General features: G+C 39.9%; 1 protein-coding gene across 5 annotated transcripts in view; it reads left to right on the top strand.

Annotated features, from left to right (window-relative positions):
* The window catches only part of LOC124721257 (formin-binding protein 1-like), a 375,448-nt gene that overhangs the window by 325,829 nt on the left and 24,918 nt on the right, over positions 1 to 24,701 (top strand). For 2 of the 5 annotated variants that reach the window (XM_047246129.1, XM_047246128.1), the window contains exons 8-10: positions 8,306 to 8,433; positions 17,406 to 17,639; positions 22,801 to 22,923. In XM_047246129.1, the coding sequence (XP_047102085.1) occupies positions 8,306 to 8,433; positions 17,406 to 17,639; positions 22,801 to 22,923 (485 nt within the window). The remainder of the gene's footprint in view (positions 1 to 8,305; positions 8,434 to 17,405; positions 17,640 to 22,800; positions 22,924 to 24,701) is intronic. The other 3 variants (XM_047246131.1, XM_047246132.1, XM_047246130.1) reach the window with 2 other exon arrangements.

The following is a 24,701-nucleotide window of genomic DNA, read 5'->3' as shown; positions in this document are numbered from 1 at the left end:
TAAGTTCTGCTGCCTAAGGCGCCTGTTTCAAAATTAAGAGATGCAGTTTACCAAAGATGTTTACGTAAATTTAGATAAAATGGTTTCAATTTTATCCTGTTCTTTCTACGTAAATTATTTTTTGAAAATGTGAATTAAGAGAAATACTGTTGCATTTTGGGATACCAGCAATACATTTAACTATTTAAACTACTGGTATGTTGGAAATAGTAAGATTTTGAAAGAACTTTTAATTTTTTGCCTGTTTGGTTGCTATTGGCATTGTTGTGTCAACTGTGAAACAACTATGGCACAATTTAAAACCAGATGGGAATAATTGCTACAACATAGCTTTACATTTTGTTATTGAGTATCTGTAGAACAATGCCTGTTGGATATCTTTAATACTTCATTTTATTGTGCATATAATTATTCAGATACATTGAAATTATTTTGGTACGTAGCATGACGAATGATGCGCACAATTTGGATCATATTGTCATGCTGGCTTGATGTCTTGTTTCATTGTAGTTTCACAGAGCTTTGTGTGCTTAATTTTATTTTGTCTATTGTTTGTGGACAGTGGTTGTACAGTGATAAAATAATTTGCATTTTCATTTACTTCTGGTATCAGATATTAAAGACAGTTACATTTCAAAAGATTGTTAACTGTAGAGTAATGACATTTGAATAATTATGTACAACAGCTGTGTCTGCTAACCTCTTTTGCTTTTCAGGCAACACTTTTGCTTTGTGTTTGACTAACCTTTTTCATCTTAGTTATGTTATAGTCTATGCTTGTAAAAAATTATGGTTTTATACTTGCTCTATGAAGTGCATTACATGTTTGTGTACTTATGCATAAATTCATGGTCTGCGTTTTTGAAATGGAAATAGGTTTTTCAGTGGCATGGACTTAAGGGAAGCCTACATATATACATAAAATGTAGGAGATGCTGTTGCTTTTGTACATTCATTTATCATAATCTATGTGATCAAAAGTATCCAGACACTCCCAAAAACCTATGTTTTTCATATTACGTGCATTGTTCCGTCAGGTACTCAATATCGGTGACCACAGTAGTCACTAGACATTGTGAGCGAGCAGAATGGGGTGCTCCGCAGAACTCATGGTCTTTGAACATGTCAGGTGATTGGATGTCACTGGTGTCATATATCTGTACGCGAGTTTTCCACACTCCTAAACATCCCTAGGTCCACTGTTTCCGATGTGATAGTGAAGTGGAAACGTGAAGGGACACATACAGCACAAAACCGAACAGGCTACCTCGTCTGTTGAGTGGCAGAGATGCTGACAGTTGAATAGGGTCATAATGTGTAATAGGTAGACATCTATGCAGACCATCATACAGGAATTTCAAACTGCATCAGAATCCACTGTGAGTAATATGACAGGTAGGTGGGAGGTGAGAAAACTTGGATTTCATGGTTGAGCAGCTGCTCATATGCCACTCATCACATCGGTAAATGCCAAATGACACCTCGCTTGGTGTAAGGAGCATAAACAGTGCATGGTTGAACAGTGAAAAAACCTTTTGTGGAGTGACAAATCACGGTACACAATGTGGCGATCCGATGGCTTCCCATTGATGAAGAGCTATTCGGAGATGACGATTACATCTTTCAACACGATCGAGCATCTGTTCATGATGCCTGCCTGTGGAGGAGTGGTTACATGACAATAACATCCCTGTAATGGTCTGGCCTGCACAGAGTTCTGACCTGAATCATATAGAACACCTTTGGGATGTTTTGGAATGCCGACTTTGTGCCAGGCCTCACTGACTGAAATCAATACCTTTTGTCAGTGCAGCACTCCACGAAGAATGGGCTGCCATTCCCCTAAAAACCTCCCAGCACATGATTGAATGTATGCTTGCAAGAGTGGAAGCTTTCATCAAGGCTAAGGGTGGGCCAACACCATACTGAATTCCAGCATTACCTATGGAGGGCACCATAAACTTGTAAGTCATTTTCACCCAGGTGTCCGGGTACTTTTGATCACATAGTGTATGACCCCCAACTGTAATTGCCACATGGTGTTCATTGTTTAATGACTGGTTTCAGTCAGTCTTAAAATAAGCTGCAAATTACAATGTATTCCAGACATCCTTCAAGTGGAGTAAACAAATGTTCAGATTTTAAAGGTTTGTCCGGTATCGTTTAAAATTTTGTGATGCTCCCTAAATTCAAACTCTTTCTCTCATAGTGTCTCTTTATATACTGTTCCACTTGGCCTTCAGGCAGACAGCAGTTGAGCTTAACAATTCATAATATTAAATGGCAGTTCAGCTGCGTCACTAGTAAATATCCCAAGTTAAAGATTGTGTTTGTGATGATATTCCCTTAGCACAAATAATTGAGGTAAATATGTAGATCTATGAGATAAGCCCTGATCATAATCAAGAGAAGGTTTTCACTTACTTTAAATATTAACAATTTGCTGGAAGTGCCCTCTGATATATTTCTGTCGTTTTCTTGGAGAGAGAAATTCAAAATGAAGATGGTGACATATCGTTGCACCCTGCCCACGTTATTAGGATTTAGGATTTAGGATTTGGCCTTTGTGCTTTGTAGATTAGAAGAGTTTTGAATTCATTTACAAATGCGCAAATTCTGTGCTGTCAATAGTATACTTTTTCCACTTAATCAGTTATGATTTTATTGTAGCACAGTGTTGTAGATACTGTGACAGCTCATAATTTCACTGCTCATTGTGAACAATGATTCAGAATGACTTCATAAGCAATGTCATGAGCATACTTCTCATTAGGTGTGGGATAGTTGCATGAGAGTTTTCTCAATTATTTGTGATTCTACCAACTTATTTTGAAGATAAGAGCAAGATCTGGCCCACATAGAAATCACTTTTTATACTGTTTATACTAGATTTCAGTAAAGAACTGTAATAAAAAGACCATGCTTATAAAAGCAGGGCAACACATACCACTTGTGCTGTATTGGTAACTTTTTTGAGTAGTATTATTTCCCAAAGTAAACAAAAGGAAAATGCAATTAATTTGCAACAACACTTCACATGGTGTCATTTCTTAGTCTCAGTCTACATACTTAAAACTTGTAAGTACAAATAGTGTTACATTTTTTACAAGTATTTTGAAAATTTCATTATAATGTAAGTGATTAATACACACCTTTGTGAAAAGGAAACTTGATTTTCTAATGAAGCTTGCATTGTCAAAGAAACTTCTACTAACTAGGACATGTGGGAAGCATCCTAGCCAATTCAAACTGTGTGCAAAACTAAAAAGTCAACCTAGTAAATGTTACATTATTTTCAGTTCACTACGACCTTTCATTAATTATTTCTCTCATGGTGTAGTAATTTATCTAAAGAATAGAACTATTTGCTTTTTATGTTTTAACAGCTGCATGTTTACTGGTACTAACTGAAATGTACATTTGATTGATTTTAATATACAGAATTGCTGCCAGTAATTGGACGTTTGTGACATTATAAAGTTTTTTTTTTTTTTATTTCTTTTGCTAAGTATTATAAAAGTGTGCTGTCAAGGAACAAATAAAAATCATTTCTAATTAGTGCTATTACCTCTTCACTCTTTATGATCTGCATTTTGGATGCGAGTCTTTCACACTGGTTGTTGTATTTCTGCTGTTTACCATACACCTATGCTCTTTGGAAATTAAATGCTAAAGTATCCCATTTTAAAATGTAAATACACTCATGGGGGCAAGAATTTCCTTTGTTTTTTGTTTCCTTTTACTTCAGTTGACACATTCATGCTATCACATTGCAAACTGCAATTGCTTGAACACTCTGAAACTTTGTGACTATATAATTTCCAGCATGGTGTAACTCTAGTAGTATTATTTATATCTTTAGCTGATGGATGATGTTGTAATTTTTCTACTGTATCTACTGTATCTGAAAGCAGATTCAGAAGGATGTAGGTTGCAGTAGGTACTGGGAGATGAAAAAGCTTGCACAGGATAGAGTAGCATGGAGAGCTGCATCAAACCAGTCTCAGGACTGAAGACCACAACAACAACAACAACATCTGAAATTGTAAGCTATAGAGTTGGATACTGAATATGATGTAGGCAGTTTTAATTACAAAACTGAAGTGTCTCGGTATATGTCTACTTTCAATAGGAGTACAACGTACAGATAGTCAGCCATGCACCTTAAGTATTGTTGGTTCTCTTGAACATTCGGAGCTTAGTGCACCTTTTGCAGCAGGAGGCATTGTCTTTCTGTTTCATTCAACAATGCTAAAGTGCTACCATTCATGCCCCTTTACATGAGACAAGGGCAGTTGCTGTTCCGTTTCTGAGTGGAATGCAGTTGAATTGTACCCAGAATATATGAACAGTCTGAAAATGTTGATAAAATTTGCGTTTGAAAATTTTCTTTTAAGTCATAGGGCAATTGGTTTATTTGTGGGGGGTGTGTGTAATTCCACACAAAATGAATAGATAAATCAGTATCATCAGTCAGTAACATCCATTGGTGAGCACATTGTTGTTTGAATAATTATTAAAGCTGCCATCAACTGTTGTAGTGTGACCATTGAATTTGGAAAAGCAATAGTGCAGTGGCAAACTTCATTGTGAAAGTGGAACTAAATTTAACTGCTAATATGAGTGTGGTTGGATCTAGCCATTAGTAAATGTTTTGCTTAAAGTAAAGCTGTCATCAACCTGAAGGTTGATTTCAACATAGAAATGCTTTTCTGGACAGGGTCCTATTAGAGGTGGTAAGGAGTTGCCTTCCTCTCATTTTTGAACTGACTTACCCAGCAATTTATAGACAGACATACAGTTTAATGAGGATTCTGAACCATGGTGCAACTCTGCATTTTTCACGGCACAAAAACATTGGCATAGCTGAGCAAATTGACAGATAAAAGTCCTCAGATTGACCAGAGCTCGAACCTAGTTTGCAGGGTGTATATGCCCAGGGACAGCTGGGAAATCTGAGAAAAACTTGGGATTTTTTTTTTCTTCTTCTTCTTTTTTTTTTTTTAACTCCTGGAATTTTCCATTTTTTTAGTTTTCAGTTAAATTTTTGTAATTTTGACTGGTAACAACTTATACTCTAATGAAGAATTTTACTTTAGCCCAAATAATACTGCAGAATAAAACATAAACAAGATAATAACAATATATTAATTTAAACCATTAACTTTCATATTTGGATGTTCACTCTACTTAACAAAGATGTTTATATTTGCTGTGTACATAATGAGTCCTATGCTCTGAACATCTGCTGTCATTGGCTAGAGATTGTCACATGAGCTATGATTGGCTGACAGACACTGTCATAATCTCAATTTCAGTGCTTTGGAAGCTACTGTGCTGTAGTTGGTGGAATTTGTATGTACTTTCATAATACAAAATTACACAGTGTAAATGTTGCCATGCATCAAAGATCTTTCCAAAACACATTGTTTTTTGCTTGGTTTCATTTCCTAAAGTACCAGGAAGTTCTATGCTGATGTATAAAATCTTCACCAATCAAAGGATAGTTAAGTTTCACAGCTCCATGGGAAATTGTATTGTCACTTAACACAGAAAAAAATGTACTTTCCCCAGTGGTATAGTGTATTTTCATCTGGAGAAAGAGTGTAGTTTCACCCAAGAAAAAGTGTATTTTAAACTGAGAATCTGAGAAAACTAAATGATATGAACTGGTATAATTTCAAAGCAATCTTTTTCACCCAAAAATTAAGAAATTTAATATTTGCAAAGAAAAATAGGCATTTTTGTTTTAGGCAGGTAGATCAGGTTTCTTACTAAGCACCTTCTCTCTGTTAACCTTCCCTTACCAATGGCCGATTGTCCCAAAGAAAACTGTTTCGATTAAGAATTGACAAAAATATAACAGAAGGGAGGTTACAGTGATTCACATACTGATTAGTTTTACTTACCATGAGGAAAGGGTCTGATAATGACAGTAAGACATCAAGGGCGTATAATGTGCAGTAATTCAAATAACGTACAACGTCTTACTTTCATAACTGAATCATGAAGGAAGAATCTAAAAAGAACTCTTCTGTGACTGCATTAAAACTGTTGTAAACAATACAAGATGTAGAGGTATGTGGTAAAGAGCACCAGGGACTGCAGAGGAGGAGGAGGAGGAGGAGGTTGATGTTTGCCAAAGCTGTACAAAAGAGTAAGAAAATATTAAAATTCTGATGTAATTCGGGATCTCTGCTGGATGTTCGAATCGTTCTCGCATGATATTTCGATGGCATAACTCACTTTCTTCGGTAGGGTAGTGCCTGAAGAAGACAGCAAATTACCCCATCAAAATATCGTGCAAGAACAATCCAGCAGAGATCCTGATTATTCAACAATAAAATTCCAGTTTTGGAATGAGAGAATGAAAATTATACAGGAGGGAGGAAAAAGCAAATAACAGCGTGTGTAAGCAGTTTGTTAGTGATGGAGAAAACAAGACAGTTGGTGTGAAGAGAGCCAGAGATATGTGGGTTGAGGAGGCAAACAGTGGAGAAGGAGATGGGGAGAGGGAATCACTCAGGAAGGTGGTGGAGAGAAGAGGAAAAAGGTTTAAAGTGGTGACAATGGAGTCAAGAGTCTGGTAGAGGGGAGGAAATAAGATGGAATGAAATTAAAATCTAAGACTAATTTTGGAAGATACTTTGGTAAGGAAGGGGAAGGTTGGTGATAGGTTCCATAAATAACAGAAAAGTTAAAAAACTGGAATTCATCCCATGCCTTTTATTGCATATTATCCATTGAAGGTTTTGCACTGTCATGATACAGAAATGTTGCTTATGTTACCTTCGTGTAGAATTTTCTGTAACAGTGACTCTGGCATTTCCCTAAATGCTAAGCACACAGTCTTCTGTATTATATCAGCTTCATCTTTTGTCATGATACCAAGAGCTTCCCCTCAGTGGCTGGGAATTTTGTTTCTGTGGTTTAGTACTTATCCAAGTGTCATTTCCAGTGAATGTTGTCTGGAAAATGTGTGGCGAGGACTTAATGTATTAGACACCATTGACGGTTTCTGTGATATCATTAACTGTTAACGTTACCACATCCTCAGTGAAACATTTGTACCCATCGATTAAACAAAGAGTTTCTCACTTCTTTCTCATAAACCTTGCAGTGAATGTCAGGTACTGCCATAATGTGTTATTCATTCGGAAATTGTATTGCTTTCTCATTCTTGTGTGAGTTGCTGTTTAGCTTCTCTTTCTTTACAAACATCACTCACACTTAGCTCATGACTAAATGCATATGATTTGTGTCCTGAATAACAACCCTTGCAACGTACTGTTCAAACTGGCAGCCATACAACGGTATTTCCAGGGTCTTTAAACATATTGTACTTTCCTGATGACTCATTGTATTGTGTACAGCCGTACTTCCTTTACACTGACTGTTTGTGCCATAGCAGTAATGGTCTTCTCATCATTTATGACGACTGCTTCAAAAACTAGTGGGGAAACATAGTACAGTCTCAACTTTTTCTGTCTGTGATTTTAACCATTTACCCCTGAACTCCACAAACAGTGATCTCGGAGAGAATTTCAGGAAACCAAATAAGTGTGAATCTGTTAGTAAATGCTCAGTTCAACATATTCTTAGCTATAGAATGCATTTGAAGCTTTCATAAGAGTGTGGCATATGATTCGAGGAAGTCAACAATTTTCCTGTGTAGAGTGTCATAATGGAGATATCGTTAAGTTGTTTGGACAATATTTTGTTGTTCTTTTCCACAGCGGAAAAATAAACCATAAACAGTGAAGCAAGTGTGACGTTATAGAGGTAGTGGGAAGTTAGTGCAGTCAAATCAAATTATCACATTGTGTGTCTCATACGATGAAAGATTGTGACACTGCCAGATTTTATATCCAGTATTATTTGTTTCTGTCCATAACAAAAATGGTTTGCATACATAAAAATACTCAGATGTATTCTTATTATCGTGGATAGTTGTTGAAGATGATAAATAGAGGAAATGTCTGCATAGGTGAAGACAGTAGGAAATGCCATTCACTACCTGAACTAAGAAATCACTAAAACACCACCCTGTATATTCATGACAGTGTAAGTAAATAACTGCTAATTACATAATGACTTCACAGATTAACCATTTCTGACAACAAAATTTTATTTGTGATATTAGCTTATTCACCAAAAATGCAAATTGGTTAAATAATATGATAAAAATGCAATTGTAATTATTTTTGGTGGGATTGCCAACATTATAATTTAAGTAAATAATATCATTCACATTAGTTCTTATATGTAGTACATAATGAACTCAATTTATCTGATCTCTCCACAGAACAATTTCTCTGCAAATGCTGACAATAAGGAGGATTACAGTGATCTGCCACCAAATCAAAGGAAAAAGAAACTACAGCAAAGGGTGGAAGAGATAACAGCAAAAATTCAGCAAGAAACAGCTGCAAGGTAGTGAAAATGAATAAATCACAAAAATCATAATATCAATTATGTCCTCTTCAAAAGATGTTCAAACATAACAGTTTACTTCAGTATAGTGGGTTAATGATATTCAGGTCAAGATTATCTTACCTACTTTGTGGTGACAAATATTTTTATTTTGATACGTGAATAACGGGATAAAATAAATGGTGTCTTGCATTGCCTAAACACAAGAGTATCTTGTGTTAAACAGTCAGTTTATGCTTAACAATTAGGCCTTAAGCCTGTTCTCTCCTGTTCCTAGTACCCTCATCATATAAGAAAAGAAACTTTGACACTGTTTTAGAGCCTCCACAGGTAACTAAGCATTTTTTGATGTAACAAATCAGCTGTAAAATTATCAGCAATCACAACTACAACCTAGTTCTCCCACAATGCTTGTGCTTTTTGTTAAAAAGTTGTTCTACATACATAATATGGAAATCCATAATCCGTCATGAAAATTTCTTCGGTTGCAGTGGGTAATGAATGAGTGAGCAAAGGCATGATGTAAAATACCTCACAAATTGTTATTCACTTCTTGCAGACAATTTCAGTCTCTCTTGTTAGTATTACATATTCCACTGAGTAGAAACAAAGCTTAATTTCATCTGTGCCCAAGAATCATTGTCTAAAATCACTGTGTAATTACAGACTGATCACCATATTACTACTTGTAATTAGAGTAAATTGTTCACTGTCAACTAATTAACTGTACACCTCCTCAGAGGCACACTCAAGTATTGGAAAGTGCTGTGGGCTGGTAGGTAATACATTGGTGCTCAGGTATAGAAAAAAAACCATATTGGTTTATTTGCTCATGGGGATTACATGGCAAGGATTACCAGGAGGGTGATAGAAGATAACTCCAGTAGCCACAGAACCATCTCAAAGGAGAAGGGAAAATTCAGGGATGGAGTATCTTATGCATCTGCATTCCACAGTCCTTTTTGGGTCAATTTGTGATAGTGTCTGCCCTCTTCCCTCTGTCCCTTTTTCCAATCTTCTGCGCCTTTTCCCCTCTGCTGCACCCCCGGGAGGCCAACATCTGTTTTAGAAGTAAGTTCTTGGCCACCATGGGACTGCAATCCTTGCAGTGCTACTTCTCTTTCCATGCTGCAAGTCTGTCCTTCTACTGTTCTTTTTTTCCCTTTGCTTTTCCATTGGGTGGTCTTCTTGGTGCTGATCATGCTTGGATTTGCTTTATGATTTTGGACACTATTTTTTTCTCCCTTCCTGTACTTCATTCAGTTTTTCGTCCTTCACTACATGGTCCCCATTGTTGGCTTTGACCTATCATTCCTATTCCAAATTTTATGGAAGTGTAAATCGTGTGGAAGGTTGCCCAACATGGTGTACATTCCACCTTTTGTGCCTTTCTGTCTTTGTATCCCTCCTTTCTGGCAAAAATAATACATCCAATACTTAACACGGTAGCCTTCCAGTTGTGGGGTGGTCATAAAGTACGTGCATGGCGATAGCCCCTCGACCATGCAGGGATCGCACTATTAGTTTCCAAGCTGGAAACTCGATGCATGTGCCTGTCCTGGCTGGGGCGTGGGGACTCTGGGCGATGGCTAATTGGCCAGGGTGGTGTTTCCTCGGCACCTGTGTGGAGCGTTCGCATTCAGAGTGGGTGGTACCAAGGCAGATGACTCGCAAATGGAGCAGCTCAAACTTTCTCCTGCTGGTGGCTGCAAGGCCCCAGCAGTTTCTTCTGAGGGAAAGAACTATTACAGTGTGGGGAGGTATGATCCTGCAATGTTTCCTTCACTGGCTATGCTGTGGTGGGGAATGTATGGCTGAGAGACTAGGGGAGAAATACTCCCCACAATACTTAGTTTGGTGTACAACCAGTGGGGATTCCTTTTTGGCCACAAAGCCATTTTTCTTTGTTGTTGAGGACAGGTTTAGTGAATCAGCAGCAATTCTGAAAATGAGAAGTGGTTCAGTTGTGATTAAAATGGCACCTCTGCTCAGTTGCGGACACTGTTCATCTGTGACAAGCTTCGTGATGTTCTTGTAACTATCATGCCCCCTCCCCCCGAAACAGTCTCAGTATGGTACACAGACGTCATCTTCCACTAAGACTTCCTTTTACAGACTGATGATGAGTTATGTGCCAGTTTGGAGTGACGGGGCATGCATGTTCTCCATGGTGTCCCGTGGGGACCAATACACAATGGGATTGATACTGAGGCCTTGATCTTGGCCTTTGGAGGTGAGTTGCTGCGTGAATAGGCTAAGATAATGATGTATCAATGAGATGTGAAACTGTATGTTTCCCCTCCCATGCAGTGGTTCAAATGCACGAGATTTCAGCACATCTTTGGAATGTAGCGCACAGCCCTATCTGTAGGGATTGTAGGCATCAGTTGCACATGAATGCTCCTTGTACTGCTGCCCCATCTGTGTCAACTCCATGGAGAGCCTTTTCCCTCCTCACCAAACTACACTGTCCTCCATTGAGAAAATAAAACTCAAGAATACAAGACTCTTGGCTGTCTTGAGTATCAGGAGACCAAGAAGAAGTGTTTCTTTGCTTGCATACTTTATGTATGATGATGATGATGATGATGATGATGATGATGATTCCTATGGCTACAAAGATGTCCTTTCTAGCACAGGTGCCCTTGTCCTTTGCGTCCTCTACATAGGGCCCCTAGGGGCTATCCGTCTACACCCACTCCCCTGGTGGTTAGGGGTCCACCTTCTACTGTTTCTCACATCCCAAATTTGAGAGGCCCACCCACCGGGGACATTGATCCCCCAACACCCAGCTAGAGAAGCAACACCCTCCTCTGGTGTGTCTCACCAAGAAAGGACTGATTGGGAAGCTCCCCTCCCAGGATTCTGCTGATATGCAGCTGGATACCAGCCAGTGGCTGAAGGGGCCACAGGTTGCAGGTTGTAGGGCTTTGCATTCCTCCTTTGTTCCTGAAAATAGGGCAGACAAGTCCTCGTAAACATTGAAACCATTAAAGGACAGGAGGGACAAAAAGACCACCTCCAAGATGGAGGAGGATCCGCTGGTTCCCAAGCGAATGGACCATGCATGTTCAGTCTCTGTACCCGAGATGGAGTTCATGGTGGCACCTGTAGCTCGAGATTCCCCTCCCCACCCTCCCTCCCACCGTTCACACACACACACACACACACACACACACACACACACACACACACACACACTCAATCTGCTTCAGAACCCAAGTGTATTGATGCTGATTCTCATAACCCATGGCACCATGTGACCCTAAGGCCCGTTTTTAATACCAGTACCCCCACACATTTCATTGTGGCATATGGATCTTATATGGCCATTGACCTTTCCATTTGCAGTGCTGGTCTTCTCCCCTCCACCCATTGCAGAGTCCATGATGATCTGTGTGACAGTGATCATTTTCTGATCATCCTGTCCGTCCTTCAATATAACTTGCTGGGTGTCCACCCTGATGGCTCTCAATGACGCTTACTGGGATGCCTTTGCCCGTGCTGTTGCACTTTGCTCCCCACCATGTGGATGTGTTGCTGCAGTTGTCAAAAGCATAACTGCAGCCATTTTTGTCGGGAGCAGCTTTAGTGATCCCCTATGCCTCGGGATTCGCCCCTGGCCCCCTCCCCCGCCCCTCCCACCTCAGTCCTCCATCAGAAGACAGTGTATGGATAGACTTTAGGAAATGCCATGGCCGTTAGAGATCACATGTGGGCTCTCCAGTGCCATAAGTGACATCCATTGATGGAGCACCTTCTTGCCTCTAAGTGGCTCCCTGCCTGTGATCACCACCTAATAAAACAACAGAAACAAGAATGCTGGGAATGGTGTGTTAATACTGCCGGACCGCATACCCCTCCTTTGCAGTTTGGGCAGTGCCTCTATGGACACCAGTCCCCCACAGGTGCCTCCATGAATGATGTTGGCCACACTGACCCAGATGCTGCCACCAAACAATTTGCCCTGCATTGTGCTCAAGCCTCTGCAGCTGAGAATTATCAGGTTGCATTTCATGTCCTCAAACAGTGGGTGGAGTGAATTCATTTATCTTTCAGTACACATCACCTAGAATGTTCTGCTTAGTGAGTAGTTATTTGCCGTAGCCCTTTGCCGTAACACTGCTCCAAGCCCAGTCTGCATCTACAGCCAAATGCTTGGACACCTATCTATGGACTGCCAATGTCTCGTCTTTGTCATATTCAACTGTATGTGGAATGAAGGAGAGTTCCCATCCCAGTAGCTGGAAAGCGTAATTGTCCTGGTACAGAAACAGGGTAAACACCCCCTAGTGATGGACAGTTATTACCCAATTAGTCTCACTAACATTATGTGCAAGTTACTCGAATGTATGGTGAGCTGGCAGCTGCGTTGGTACCTTGACTCTCAGGGTTCTTTTGACTCTATCCCAAGGTGATTTTCATCAAGGCTGTTCTACTGCTAACGATTTGGTCTGCATGGAGTCTGCTATCTGGTCAGCTTTTGCCTGGCATGACCAGCTTATAGATGACTTCTTTGACTTACAAAAGGCTTGTGACACCATATGGCACCATCACGTCCTCATTACCCTACTGTAGGGCTCCTTACTGAGTTTGCTCCATTTCTAGTGGCTAGCAATGGTCTAGCTGCAGCTGTGGAGTCTACAGTGTCACCCTCTCTGTATGCAGACAATGTCTGCATTTGCTATTGCTCCTCCAGTGTGGGTGTTTCTGAATTTTGACTGTAGGGTACCATACGGCAGGTGCAGTCCTGGTCTCTCACTCATGGATTCCGGTTCTTAGCCACCAAGACATGCATCTTGCAGTTTTGTCACCATCGTACTGCCCATCCACAACCAGATCTGTATCTTGATGACCAATTGCTTTATATGGTGGAGTTTTATTGCTTTTTGGTACTTGCCTTCAAAGCCTGGTTGTTGTTGTTGTTAAGGTGTGAACATGCTGGTCACACCTTAATATTCTTTGCTGTCTCCATAACATCAGATGGGGTGCAGACAACTCTAGAGTTTTGCGGCTTTCCAAAGCTCTGATCCAGTCCTATCTTGATTATGGGAGTGTATCCCAAGGCTCAACATCACCTTCAGCAGTGCAGATGTTGGATGTGGTACACCATTGTGGGGTATGACTTGTGAAGGGGCCTTTGAGACCAGCTAATCATCCGCTGCCCCCCACCCCCCACCCCGAGCATCCAAACTAATGTGTTCATTTTTCTGGTAGGGAGATCCACCTCTCACAACAAATACCAGGGGCTGTGGTCATGATTGCAGTTCACATACATTGTCTCTGCTCTGAACTCCAACTTTCCCCACTGTCACCTCTTGTCAGGGAGCACCCGCTTATGCCACCATTTGTGTACAATGTCCTCGGATGTGTTTCGACTTGTCATCAGAGTCTTTTGGTCCAAAGTTTTTTGTTGCCTGTTCCTGGCTGTCCTTGGTGCATTTCCAGGATCAAAAGTGGTACAGCTCTGTGGCCGATGGACGAACCGGCTTTCTTACACATGTGCAAGGTGCAGTGAATACACTCCCTGCCGAATGGATACAGTGTATTCTCTTCAGTACTGATGCCCATTGCTTGAGCCCTCAGTCATGTTTGTTCTTGCACCGGTGCTACCCTTGACACTCATTGGTTGTAAATATCAAGGATCTCCTTTTTGACCTTCATTGGTTGGTCGTCTTTGTCTGGACCCCCATGTCACGTTGGGATGCTAGGGAACTATTATGCTGACCAGTTTGCCAAGTTGGCTACCAGAATGCTGACTTAGGAGATAGGTGTACCGGAACTGAATCTTCATTGGACTCTATGCCTCCAATTGTTGAAGGTCTGAACACTAATTTCTGTGTCCTGGTTTCTCCAAACACACTACGAGCAATAAAGGGTCCATGGCCATATCACAGTCTTCCTTTTGTGTTTTTCACAGGGAATCTACCGTTCTCTTTACATTGGCCACACTTGCCTGACACAGGACCACATCCTATGACGTAAGGATCCACCCCAGTGTTGGTGTGTTGCCTGTTTGACAGTGGCCAACACCCTACTGGACTGCCACAATTTGGCCACCTTGTGATGAAACCTTAAATTTGCTAACCTGCTGCCTCTGGCACTAGTGGATGACATAAAAGTGTGTTACCTGCTTTTAAGTTGTACTTGGTAAGTTGGGTTTCTATTCCTCTCTGTGAAGGAGGGCATACTGGCCTTGTCAGCCGCTCTGACTCTGGATCAATTGCTGCCCTTTCCAACTTTTTAATTCTTCTTATTCTTTATATCTGTCGTTGGTTTACTTTCATGTTGTCGGTGTTCTCTTTCCTGAGATTTTATCAACTTGTTTGTGTTGCTAGTTTTCTTGTGGTAATGGAAAGTAAGAACATACTGGTCAGATGCAGAGGGTGTCTCTCCCACCTCATACATTTCCCTGGGTTGCCCAGTTGCTTTCTGGGTGGAGCAGCTCTCCCACCTGTACCCTCTTACCCACTCTCATTTCTTCTTGCTTCTGTTTGTAGTTTTATTGATTCTTTGTTACAATCAGGTTCATCAGGATTTGGTCTTCTGTCTTCTTCCTCTCTGAGGAAACTTCCCAGCTTGCCCCACATAGGATGGACGGACTGATGACCTTAAATTTGATCCTTTTAACACCATCAATCCAATACAATCCCTCTCTTGCATCTTCATCAGTCTTCTCTCCTGCAGCTTCTCCCCCCCCCCCACCCACCTGCCTCTCACCTGCAGCTTCCCCCCTCCCACCAATCTCTCCTGCAGCATCTCCCCCATCTCTCCTGCAGCTGCTTCTTCCTTCCCCCCCCCCTCTCTCCTGCAGCTTCTTCCTTCCCCCCCCCTCTCTCCTGCACCTTCTCCGCCCTCCCCCCATCCTCTCTCCTGCACCTTCTCCTCCCCCCCCATCCTCTCTCTTGCACCTTCTCCCTCCCCCCCATCCTCTCTCCTGCACTACACCTTCTCCCTTCCCCCCTCATCTCCCTGCACCTTCTCCCCCCCCCATCCTCTCTCCTGCACCTACTCCTCCCCCATCCTCCTCTCCTGCACCTACTCCTCCCCCATCCTCTCTCCTGCACCTACTCCTCCCCCATCCTCTCTCCCTGCACCTACTCCTCCCCCATCCTCTCTCCTGCACCTACTCCCCCCCCATCCTCTCTCCTGCACCTACTCCCCCCCCATCCTCTCTCCTGCACCTACTCCCCCCCCATCCTCTCTCCTGCACCTACTCCCCCCCCCCATCCTCTCTCCTGCACCTACTCCCCCCCCATCCTCTCTCCTGCACCTACTCCTCCCCCATCCTCTCTCCTGCACCTACTCCTCCCCCATCCTCTCTCCTGCACCTACTCCTCCCCCATCCTCTCTCCTGCACCTACTCCTCCCCCATCCTCTCTCCTGCACCTACCCCCCCCCATCCTCTCTCCTGCACCTACTCCCCCCCCAACTCCTCTCTCTTGCACCTTCTCCCTCCCCCCCCATCCTCTCTCCTGCACTACACCTTCTCCCTTCCCCCCCCATCTCCCTGCACCTTCTCCCCCCCCCCATCCTCTCTCCTGCACTACTCCTCCCCCATCCTCTCTCCTGCACCTACTCTCCCATTCCTCTCTCCTGCACTACTCTCCCCATCCTCTCTCCTGCACCTACTCCCCCCCCATCCTCTCTCCTGCACCTACTCCCCCCCCATCCTCTCTCCTGCACCTACTCCCCCCCCCATCCTCTCTCCTGCACCTACTCCCCCCCCCATCCTCTCTCCTGCACCTACTCCCCCCCCATGCCTCTCTCCTGCACCTACTCCCCCCCCTCTCTCTGCACCTACGTCCCCCCCCATCCTCTCTCCTGCACCTACTCCCCCCCCCCATCCTCTCTCCTGCCACCTACTCCCCCCCCCCATCCTCTCTCCTGCACCTACTCCCCCCCCAATCCTCCCTCCTGAACTTTCTCTCCAGTCTTTTTCTTTGTGATCTACCGCCTCTCACCTGCAGCTTCCCCCCTCCACCAATCTCTCCTGCAGCATCTCCCCCCATCTCTCCTGCAGCTGCTTCTTCCTTCCCCCCCCCCCCCCCCCCCCTACTCAGAACAGTAGCACTGCAGCATCAGAAATATATATAGATGAGAGAGAGGTAGTCCCTTTTGGTCTATAGGTGTTTGCTGTCTTTCCAACAGTTTATACAGTATGTGGACCTACTGTCACACACAAGGTATCTTATTGTGAGTTTATCATTACACTTGCATACTTGTTTCTTCTTATATCCATTGTCTGTACTAATATTGCCCACATTTAAACCTGAGATTTACTCTCATGTATCTTCAGTTGTAATGCTTAATCACAGTCAACTTCATAATTTCAATAATCATTTTACATGAATGACTACAAAATAGTAAATGATGATTATGGGGCTAAATGTATACTGAAAGTGTGCTATCTTGACAACGAATTTCCTATTGGATGGACTCTTTTGCCACATAAATATGCTTCCAGTTCTTCAGTGGCTTAAACTGAGATGGATGTAGTTGTTTGTTGTGCTACCTGAAGGGCTGTTCTGGGCTGATAATTGTTGTTTATTGACTACATATAGTTATAGAATGCTTTCCCTACACTGACATGAAGTCAAATTTCGTATGAGGGTACACAGTGTGTTTATGTTGTAATTATTGTAAATGCACCTTGTTTTCCTAATTATATTGAAGGTCAATCATGTATCAATGCTAAGGGAATTACAGCTGCTTAAATTTTTATCTTAAAATCCTGACTTTAATTTAAGATTTCGTAAAACTCTAAATTATATTGGGTCTACGGTATATCAAATATTTATTCTGGTGCAGAAAGCTACTTCAGACAGTTCACAAAGTGATAGGTTTCTTACCCCTGTAAATAAAAGTTTTGTGTTTGTTTTCAAATAAATTGTGAAACTGTAACTGAGACTGTGAAACACTCCTGCAAATATTCATAAACTAAAGCTTTAAAAGCAATTTTTTTCCAACAGGGATGGACTAATGAAGATGAAAGGTGTTTATGAACAGAACCCAGCACTAGGTGATCCTATGTCGATAGAAGGTCAACTGAATGAAAGTGGTCACAAGCTGGATAAGCTGCGTCAGGAACTTCAGAAATACCAGATGTATCTGGAAGAAGCAAACAAGCCAGCAGTTAGCCCATCTGCACCTAGCAGAAGAAGTAAAAGTCATTACAATGGAGCACACTTACAGCAGAATCACAGGTACATGAAATTTATAGAAAACTAAAATAATTTTTTGCCATAAGTCAGAAATATGTGCATTATAAATTCATTTCAATGGTAGCTGTTATTTTATGCATTGCTGTTGTACTTATTAAGTCAAAGTTTTACCAATGTTGGTATTCTATTTATTATGGTTCTTTCAACCACTACAGCATATTTGTCACTATATTGGTTTAGACTTTAAACTTTCCTCCTTCCTCAAGAAATTCTTTGAGTACTCCTTTTTCAATGTGATAGGGTTCCACTTGAATGATCTCTTCTACAGGTGTAGAGCAGTTGTTAAATAGTTGCTTGTAACAAAATTAGTGATGTGCAGTAGCATGTGATTGGAAGGAATATTGCTTCTTACCCAGCCTATATTTGAACAAACTTGTGAACTGCTGTTTATCTATTAACACAAATGCCAATATAATGCTAAAGTTTGAATAAGCAGGGTTTCTGGAAATAATTCTACGTAGTATCGACATTGGCTAAGTAAATTCATTACATGTTAGAAAAAATGAGAAATCATAAAATTCTAACAGTTTCTGTCATTGCAGTTATCAATAAATGCATCATGTACCTCCAAGTCACCTGTTTCAAATGTGAAGTGAAGCAATGTCTTTTATTTTCTGTGTGTCATAGTCAACTGTTCAAAATAGATAACTATATTTCCAAAATAAACATGTTAAATGCTATATTCAGTATCATTATTATTAAGTGTTTATTGTATTATTATGCCTCTTTAAACTGGGCTTTGAATGTGGGTTCACCAAATATTTTATTGCTCTTAGCTGAAGATAATATTTTCAATGTTACATGTTACTATTTGTGAATGTGGTTGATAAACAATATTAATTTCATGAGACATTTCTCTGGCATCTGTCCCTGTCTGATGGCTTCAATAATGGTAGCACAGTATAACAAAAATAAGATTTTGTTGCATTTGTGTGTGTGCCATTTATGGAATTTTGTACAGCTTCATAGCAGTATAAAGTGATCAAGGCCATGTAAGAATAAAATGCTTGTGGTTGTGTAATTCTGTATTTTGTTTAATGAATTATCTCTTCCTTGAAAGCTGGTACAGTACTGTCCTTATGTAAATGAAAATTTGTGAATTTATAGTTTTGGATTGTTTTTATATGCTTGTGTATCTGAGAGCCTAATTCAGATATCAATTATGTTTCCTTTCATTTTGAAAATGCGAAAGGGGTTATTCTGGCCTCAGGGTTGTTTGTTATTCAATTTTCTGATACAAAGAACATGTTTATGGATATTGGTATATGTCCATAATACACTGATTAATAATTCAGAGACTGAAAGTCCAATCTGTTTGTTACCAGCAAATACACACTACAGAGAATTTCAGGCAGTTCTTGTGGGTGAATTCTTTGAATATGGGTGTGGATGATACACAACTAGATTCGCAGGTATTAGTGAAAATGGTTGGAGAGTCAATTATTTCTTTAGAAAGTCATTTCCATTTCTAGATTTTGGTTATGTATGGTAAAAAATCATTGCTTACTTCTGCTGCCTTCTTTTTGACATTCTGAAATAAACATACAGTTAAAGTAACATAGATGTGTGTGCAGGAAACTTGGAACATGTATTCTCTTCTGACGATTTACCACATTCATTGCACGATCTCTCAGCAAAGGATGACATGTGAAACTTACTGTTGAAAGTCAGCCTCATACTATTTCCGGACCCTACAGTTTCCTATTTGTTCAATGGTAAAAAATTCATGTTTGTCTTGTATCTAAAAAGCCATTTAAAATACACAGCCATAGATGTTAGCTGGAGAGAGATTTTTCTGGTAGATTTGTTTACTACTGACCCATCAATAATTTTTAGATATTTTGAATCATTTGTAACCAACTTTTTCATCAAAACTGTTAGTGTTAACATTTTTATGTTAATGTGCCAGCTTTCATTATTCTGTTAGATGGCTGGGTACATAATTTTAAGTTAACTTTGTGGTGGCTTTTCATCGGTTATGACAGAATTTTGAAAGGCTGCATATAAAGCTGTATAAATATTCATTTTATAAACTGAAATGCCTTTTTCTTGTTGCAATCTGTATTTCTTCATGTTGTTCAGTATACATTGAAAGTGTACGTATGGGGTTTGAATTTTACCTGCTAGTTGGCATGTTCTTCACTATGAACACTTATGTTTGAAGTCATATTTTGTGTGTGATTATATGAGTCCAGTGGACTTAGTATTGCACTGAAGATGATCACACTGCGATTAAATCAATATGCAATAACAAAAAACTGTTTCAAATTTGTACAACCAATGCTGGAATTTCCCTTGTTTGCATTGAAAGGAAGACAAGATTTTATATGTGTACAAGATACAGGCATTTTGCTTAATAACATATTGTGATTCATATGATAAGGTTTTAAATTAGTGGCCAGTTTACCTCAGGAAGACAATTGATGTCAGAAAAATATAATGAACAAATTTCATTGTTATGTAACCTTAGTGTACTGTAACAGAAGTGTTGACAGTATGGAGGTACTGGTCAGCTTGCTTTCAAAGGGCTTCAGTGTTTGTTAAAAGTGTCATGTCTGCTGTAATGGGATGTAAGACAACTACAAGAAGCCAGCAGAGTAAAGATCATGGTGTGCTCTCTTTACCAAAGTTTATCTGATGTAGTTTGTATGTGTGGGTGTGAGATGTCATTTGAAAGAACCACTTTCTTGCTCTTTGCTATTGTAAAATTATATGATGCAATTGGTCCAGTTACAGTGACACACACAAAGCTGAGATGTCAATTGATATGGAAACCTGCTTGTATGTATGAAATAATTTAAATGTTTTTTTCTGATAGGTGGTTATCTTAGAGAAAAGAGCTACAGGAATAGCACATTCCCTTGTGTTGAATGTTCTTCCACGATAGCATGTATTTAAATCACAGGTGGTGACACATACCAAGTGAAATAATAAATTGCACATCCTGAGATTCATGGATGACAAGCTCTTCTGTGGCACAGTTAGTCTGATTTGACATTTATTGTTGCCTAAGTTTGTGAGGACTTATTATGGACACACTTCTGCCACTCAAACAAATTGTTATGATATACAGTTGTATTTCTGAGGAAAATTTGATAAATTTTTATTTTGGTCATCTCAGTTGCTTGAATATATAATTTCTTGCTACAGTGGTTACTGGTTTTGGGCTGACTCACCCATTCTTAAACCACACATCTTGTTATCAACCGTAAGTAATTACACTATCTACTGTTTCACAGATACGTGGGCTGCCATATCAGTGATCATATTTGTTGCTCACAGTTTGACATTCTTGTATGAAGCAGTTCATGCCTTTTGTGTAACTAATAATGTGGTTTGAGAAAGGACAATTCAGTCCAAAACCAGTAACAACTGCCAGAAATAGTATATTCTTGCAACTGAGATGGACAATATAAAAATTTGTGAAATTTTCCTCAATATTGTACAGTTGTGGCCCTACCACTCTGAAGCAGCAAATCAGCAAACAATATTTCAATCCATGGTTTCATTTTATTAGAGATGAAGTTCAGTTGATCCATGTGACTGAAATAATTCATCATACCTTGTTAAGACAGTATCAGATTTAAGGATGCATCTCGTCTTCTTATTTTTCTTCTTCTTCTTCTTCTTCTTCTTCTTTTGGCCATGTTCAAAGTGATACAACAGGCTAAAGCCACAGCACTTCCTACTATTTGTTCTCTCCTTTAAACACTTGTTGCAGAGGCTTTGATCAGCAATAAAGAGTATGCATGTTAAAGAAAGCACAACATTCCATGATTTGTCCAGGTTGAAACTGCCACCCTTGTTAATTAAATTCTCCAGCAAAAGAATTTCAGCTGCATCTTTCACCTAGACAAATCTTGGAATTCAGCACTTTCTGTAATGTACACACTCTTTGCTACCAGTCAGCTTCTCTGGCACTTTCATATCTGTGGTTTATTTGATAATAATAATGATGATATTATTATTATTAAATTTAATGCATCAGTTGAATTATCAATGAAAGTTGATGGAATTTTCATCTTGTGAACAAATAATGTTCAGAGGTATAACCAATACAGCAAAAGTATACACAGAAAGGATTTTAAGCTGTTAACCACAAAGTTGTTAAATTCTATAAATTACACAGGCTACAAAAAGAATCTGGGTCCCCCAAGTCTTGTTTCATTTTAGTAACAACAAAAGAAACACAGATATGAGGGGATACTGGGTAATAGTTCCTAAACTATGACAACCTATTTGATGCTTCTGTGGTTCTCAGGACAAAAATACTGTCATATTTAAAAGCTTATGATTAGCATCACATAATATGACTGATTTATTGGAAAACTGATGACTCTCATGCCTTTGCACTGTCAGGATTGCAGAGTCCAGAATTTTCCTCTTGTGGTGTTAAATTTAATCTGTCCAGTATGATTTGCTGTTTAAGAGAATGTGCTATGTACTACATATTTGTGTATACTAACACAGAACATTTCAAGCAACAGATAATCTCGTATAACTCTGGCTATGAACTTTTCAGCAGCATCAGTTAACATGCTGAAATATGTGTAAGCTGCTTTGCATGTAAGCATTTCTTATAATCTCACAAACTGCAGCATAAATAATGCTTGTTCATTGTTTAATTGAAGCTTAATGGGGTTTTCCTTTCTAAGGAAGCCTTTATCTTTTGTTAAAATATTTATTCCTTTTTCAGTCATATAAACATCGTGCTTATTATATTTACGATTTCTGGTATGCCAATGTTTTGTAGTAAAAATGTTAATTAGACTTTGCAGTATACGTGATAATGCTGTTAACAGTGATAGAAAGTGAAAAAGCTTTGTTATAGTGGAATTATGTGTAGGGACTTGTGTTAATGAATATAACTTGCATAAGTTTACTTCTTCATGGATATGTATAAATAGTTCATATTTTTCACCACATAGATATCCGTAACATATTTCCTATTGTTATATTCTTGCTGCATTTTTAGTCCGAGTTACTTAATAAGTTTCTTAATGCTCCCCAAAACTACAATATCCGTGCAGGTCAGATTTTGGAGTCTCTACTATTTCTACATGAAACGGTTAATGTTAGTGATAGCAGCAATGCGTAATAGTCTTCATATGAAACTGATGAAGTTGGCATGTCCTATACGCAGAAATAGTGGCGGCTCAGGGGGAGAAGAGGATTCTCTGAGTCGGTCAGCATCCGACTCAAGTGTTTCCAACCCTACTCTAAACCACAAACACTCAGCTCCTGGAACGCCACTGCCATCCCATGGGTGCGTGACTTGGTCTTTTTAAAATTTGAAGTAAAGCCTTATTGTTTAGTTGCATAAAGTACTCCTCTAGTATTACACAATGGCATGCTATTACTACAAAATACTTGACCACACACCTCTACAGTGTGTGGAGTTGTTTTCCTTTGAGGAGTACACAGCATTTATTATGTATGTGAATGCTGTTGTTTTCATAGTTTATCAAATTTGTAGTGAGATATAATTTTGTTTTGGGGTGCAATAACTAAAACATAATTGTTTGGGCCACAGATTTTGTTGTTTTAATTGTGCACTTACATTAACAAAATACATGTACGTTCTAGTTTTACTGATGTAGTAAAATCAAGGTAGCAAAAGTGAAAATATCAAATGTGAATAATAGCAGGCACAAAAGCTGTACTCAGCGATGTGAGAATTGAGATCTTTGTAGTATGCCTTACACATACTTATAATAGTAATGCTCTGTTAGAACCACAGAGTCATTGTTTGAGAATGTCAGTTGGAGAGAAGAAATGTGCAATGTTGGAGGTGGGTGAGTAGAGGGTTGGGAGCAGCGGGGGGGTGGGGTGGGGGGGGGGGGGGTGGGGGGGGGTGGGGGGGGGTATGCAGAAGGAGAGCACAGGCTAAAGCTATATGGCAACAGTAAAACTTCTGGGGACAGCCCTCCTTCCCCCTTACTTCCAGCAACTGAGCACTTAACACGTGGAACATGGCAAAGGTATTTGCTGTTAGTGCTGGTAAGAAATTACTAACGTTACATTTTGCAGATGAAAGTTAATGGGAATTTTATGGAGGGATCAAAGAAGATATACTAAAGGCATACAAGGATTGCAGAGGGAGAGAGCTGGAAAAATGAGAAAGTTTAAATAACTTCACGCATAAATAAGGCAGAAATACGAAGAAGAGAAGATGAGAGATGGAGGGGAATGAAAAGAGGAGCAGATTACATAATAATGGAGTGGTAGAACAGTAAATATGTAGGGGTTGAACCTATGAAGGGTGTGAGGTGTCAGAGATTTGTAGGTTGTAATACAGAGCCTAGATGAAAGTTAGAAGTTGAGGGTGGAGGTGGATGGGGGGAGAAACACTGGGGGATCAGTGAGTTGAGTTAAAGTGAGGAGCATCATTTTATAGGGCAGGATCATGTGTAGTGGAAAAGACACACACTAAAGGAGGTTGTATTATAAAATGAGGGTAATGTAGTGGGGTAATGTACATGCCTTTATGATCAGAAGTACTTCATATCACCACAGACTGAAGTTATTACAAATCATACTCGATTTACAATACATACTTTTACATTTTCTTGTCGTCAGTAATCCCTTAGAACCCCTCCTTATTTCTTATGATCATTATCAAATTATCACACTTGTATTTCTTCAGAAATTTCGTTCTCTTTTTGATACTTCTTAAGTTGTTATTTTAGTATTTTATTTCTGTGGCAGTTACTTACATTACTGTTATTCTTCCAGCTGACTCTACATCTTGGCTCAGATCCCTCCCTTCTCATTTCCACCCCAATCTCTTGTGATTTCTATAATTTATGATAGTCACAATCATTTTGTTGGTGTTATTTTTATCACTAGTGTAATTGTTTGTGGAATTTTGAGCTTTACTATCATAGTATAACATTTCAAAGTTTTACTCCTGATGTGTCCAATTATTTTTACTAATCTTCTATTTTCTGATCTACGACGAGTGGGGACACAGTGGTTACGGACACTGGACTCAAGATAGATAGGGTTAAAATCCCTCTCTGTCCATGCAGCTATAGGTAGTTG

This window comes from Schistocerca piceifrons, chromosome X (assembly GCF_021461385.2).
Source record: "Schistocerca piceifrons isolate TAMUIC-IGC-003096 chromosome X, iqSchPice1.1, whole genome shotgun sequence".
Taxonomy (NCBI): domain Eukaryota; kingdom Metazoa; phylum Arthropoda; class Insecta; order Orthoptera; family Acrididae; genus Schistocerca; species Schistocerca piceifrons.
This window is presented reverse-complemented; position numbering and strand designations above follow the sequence as displayed.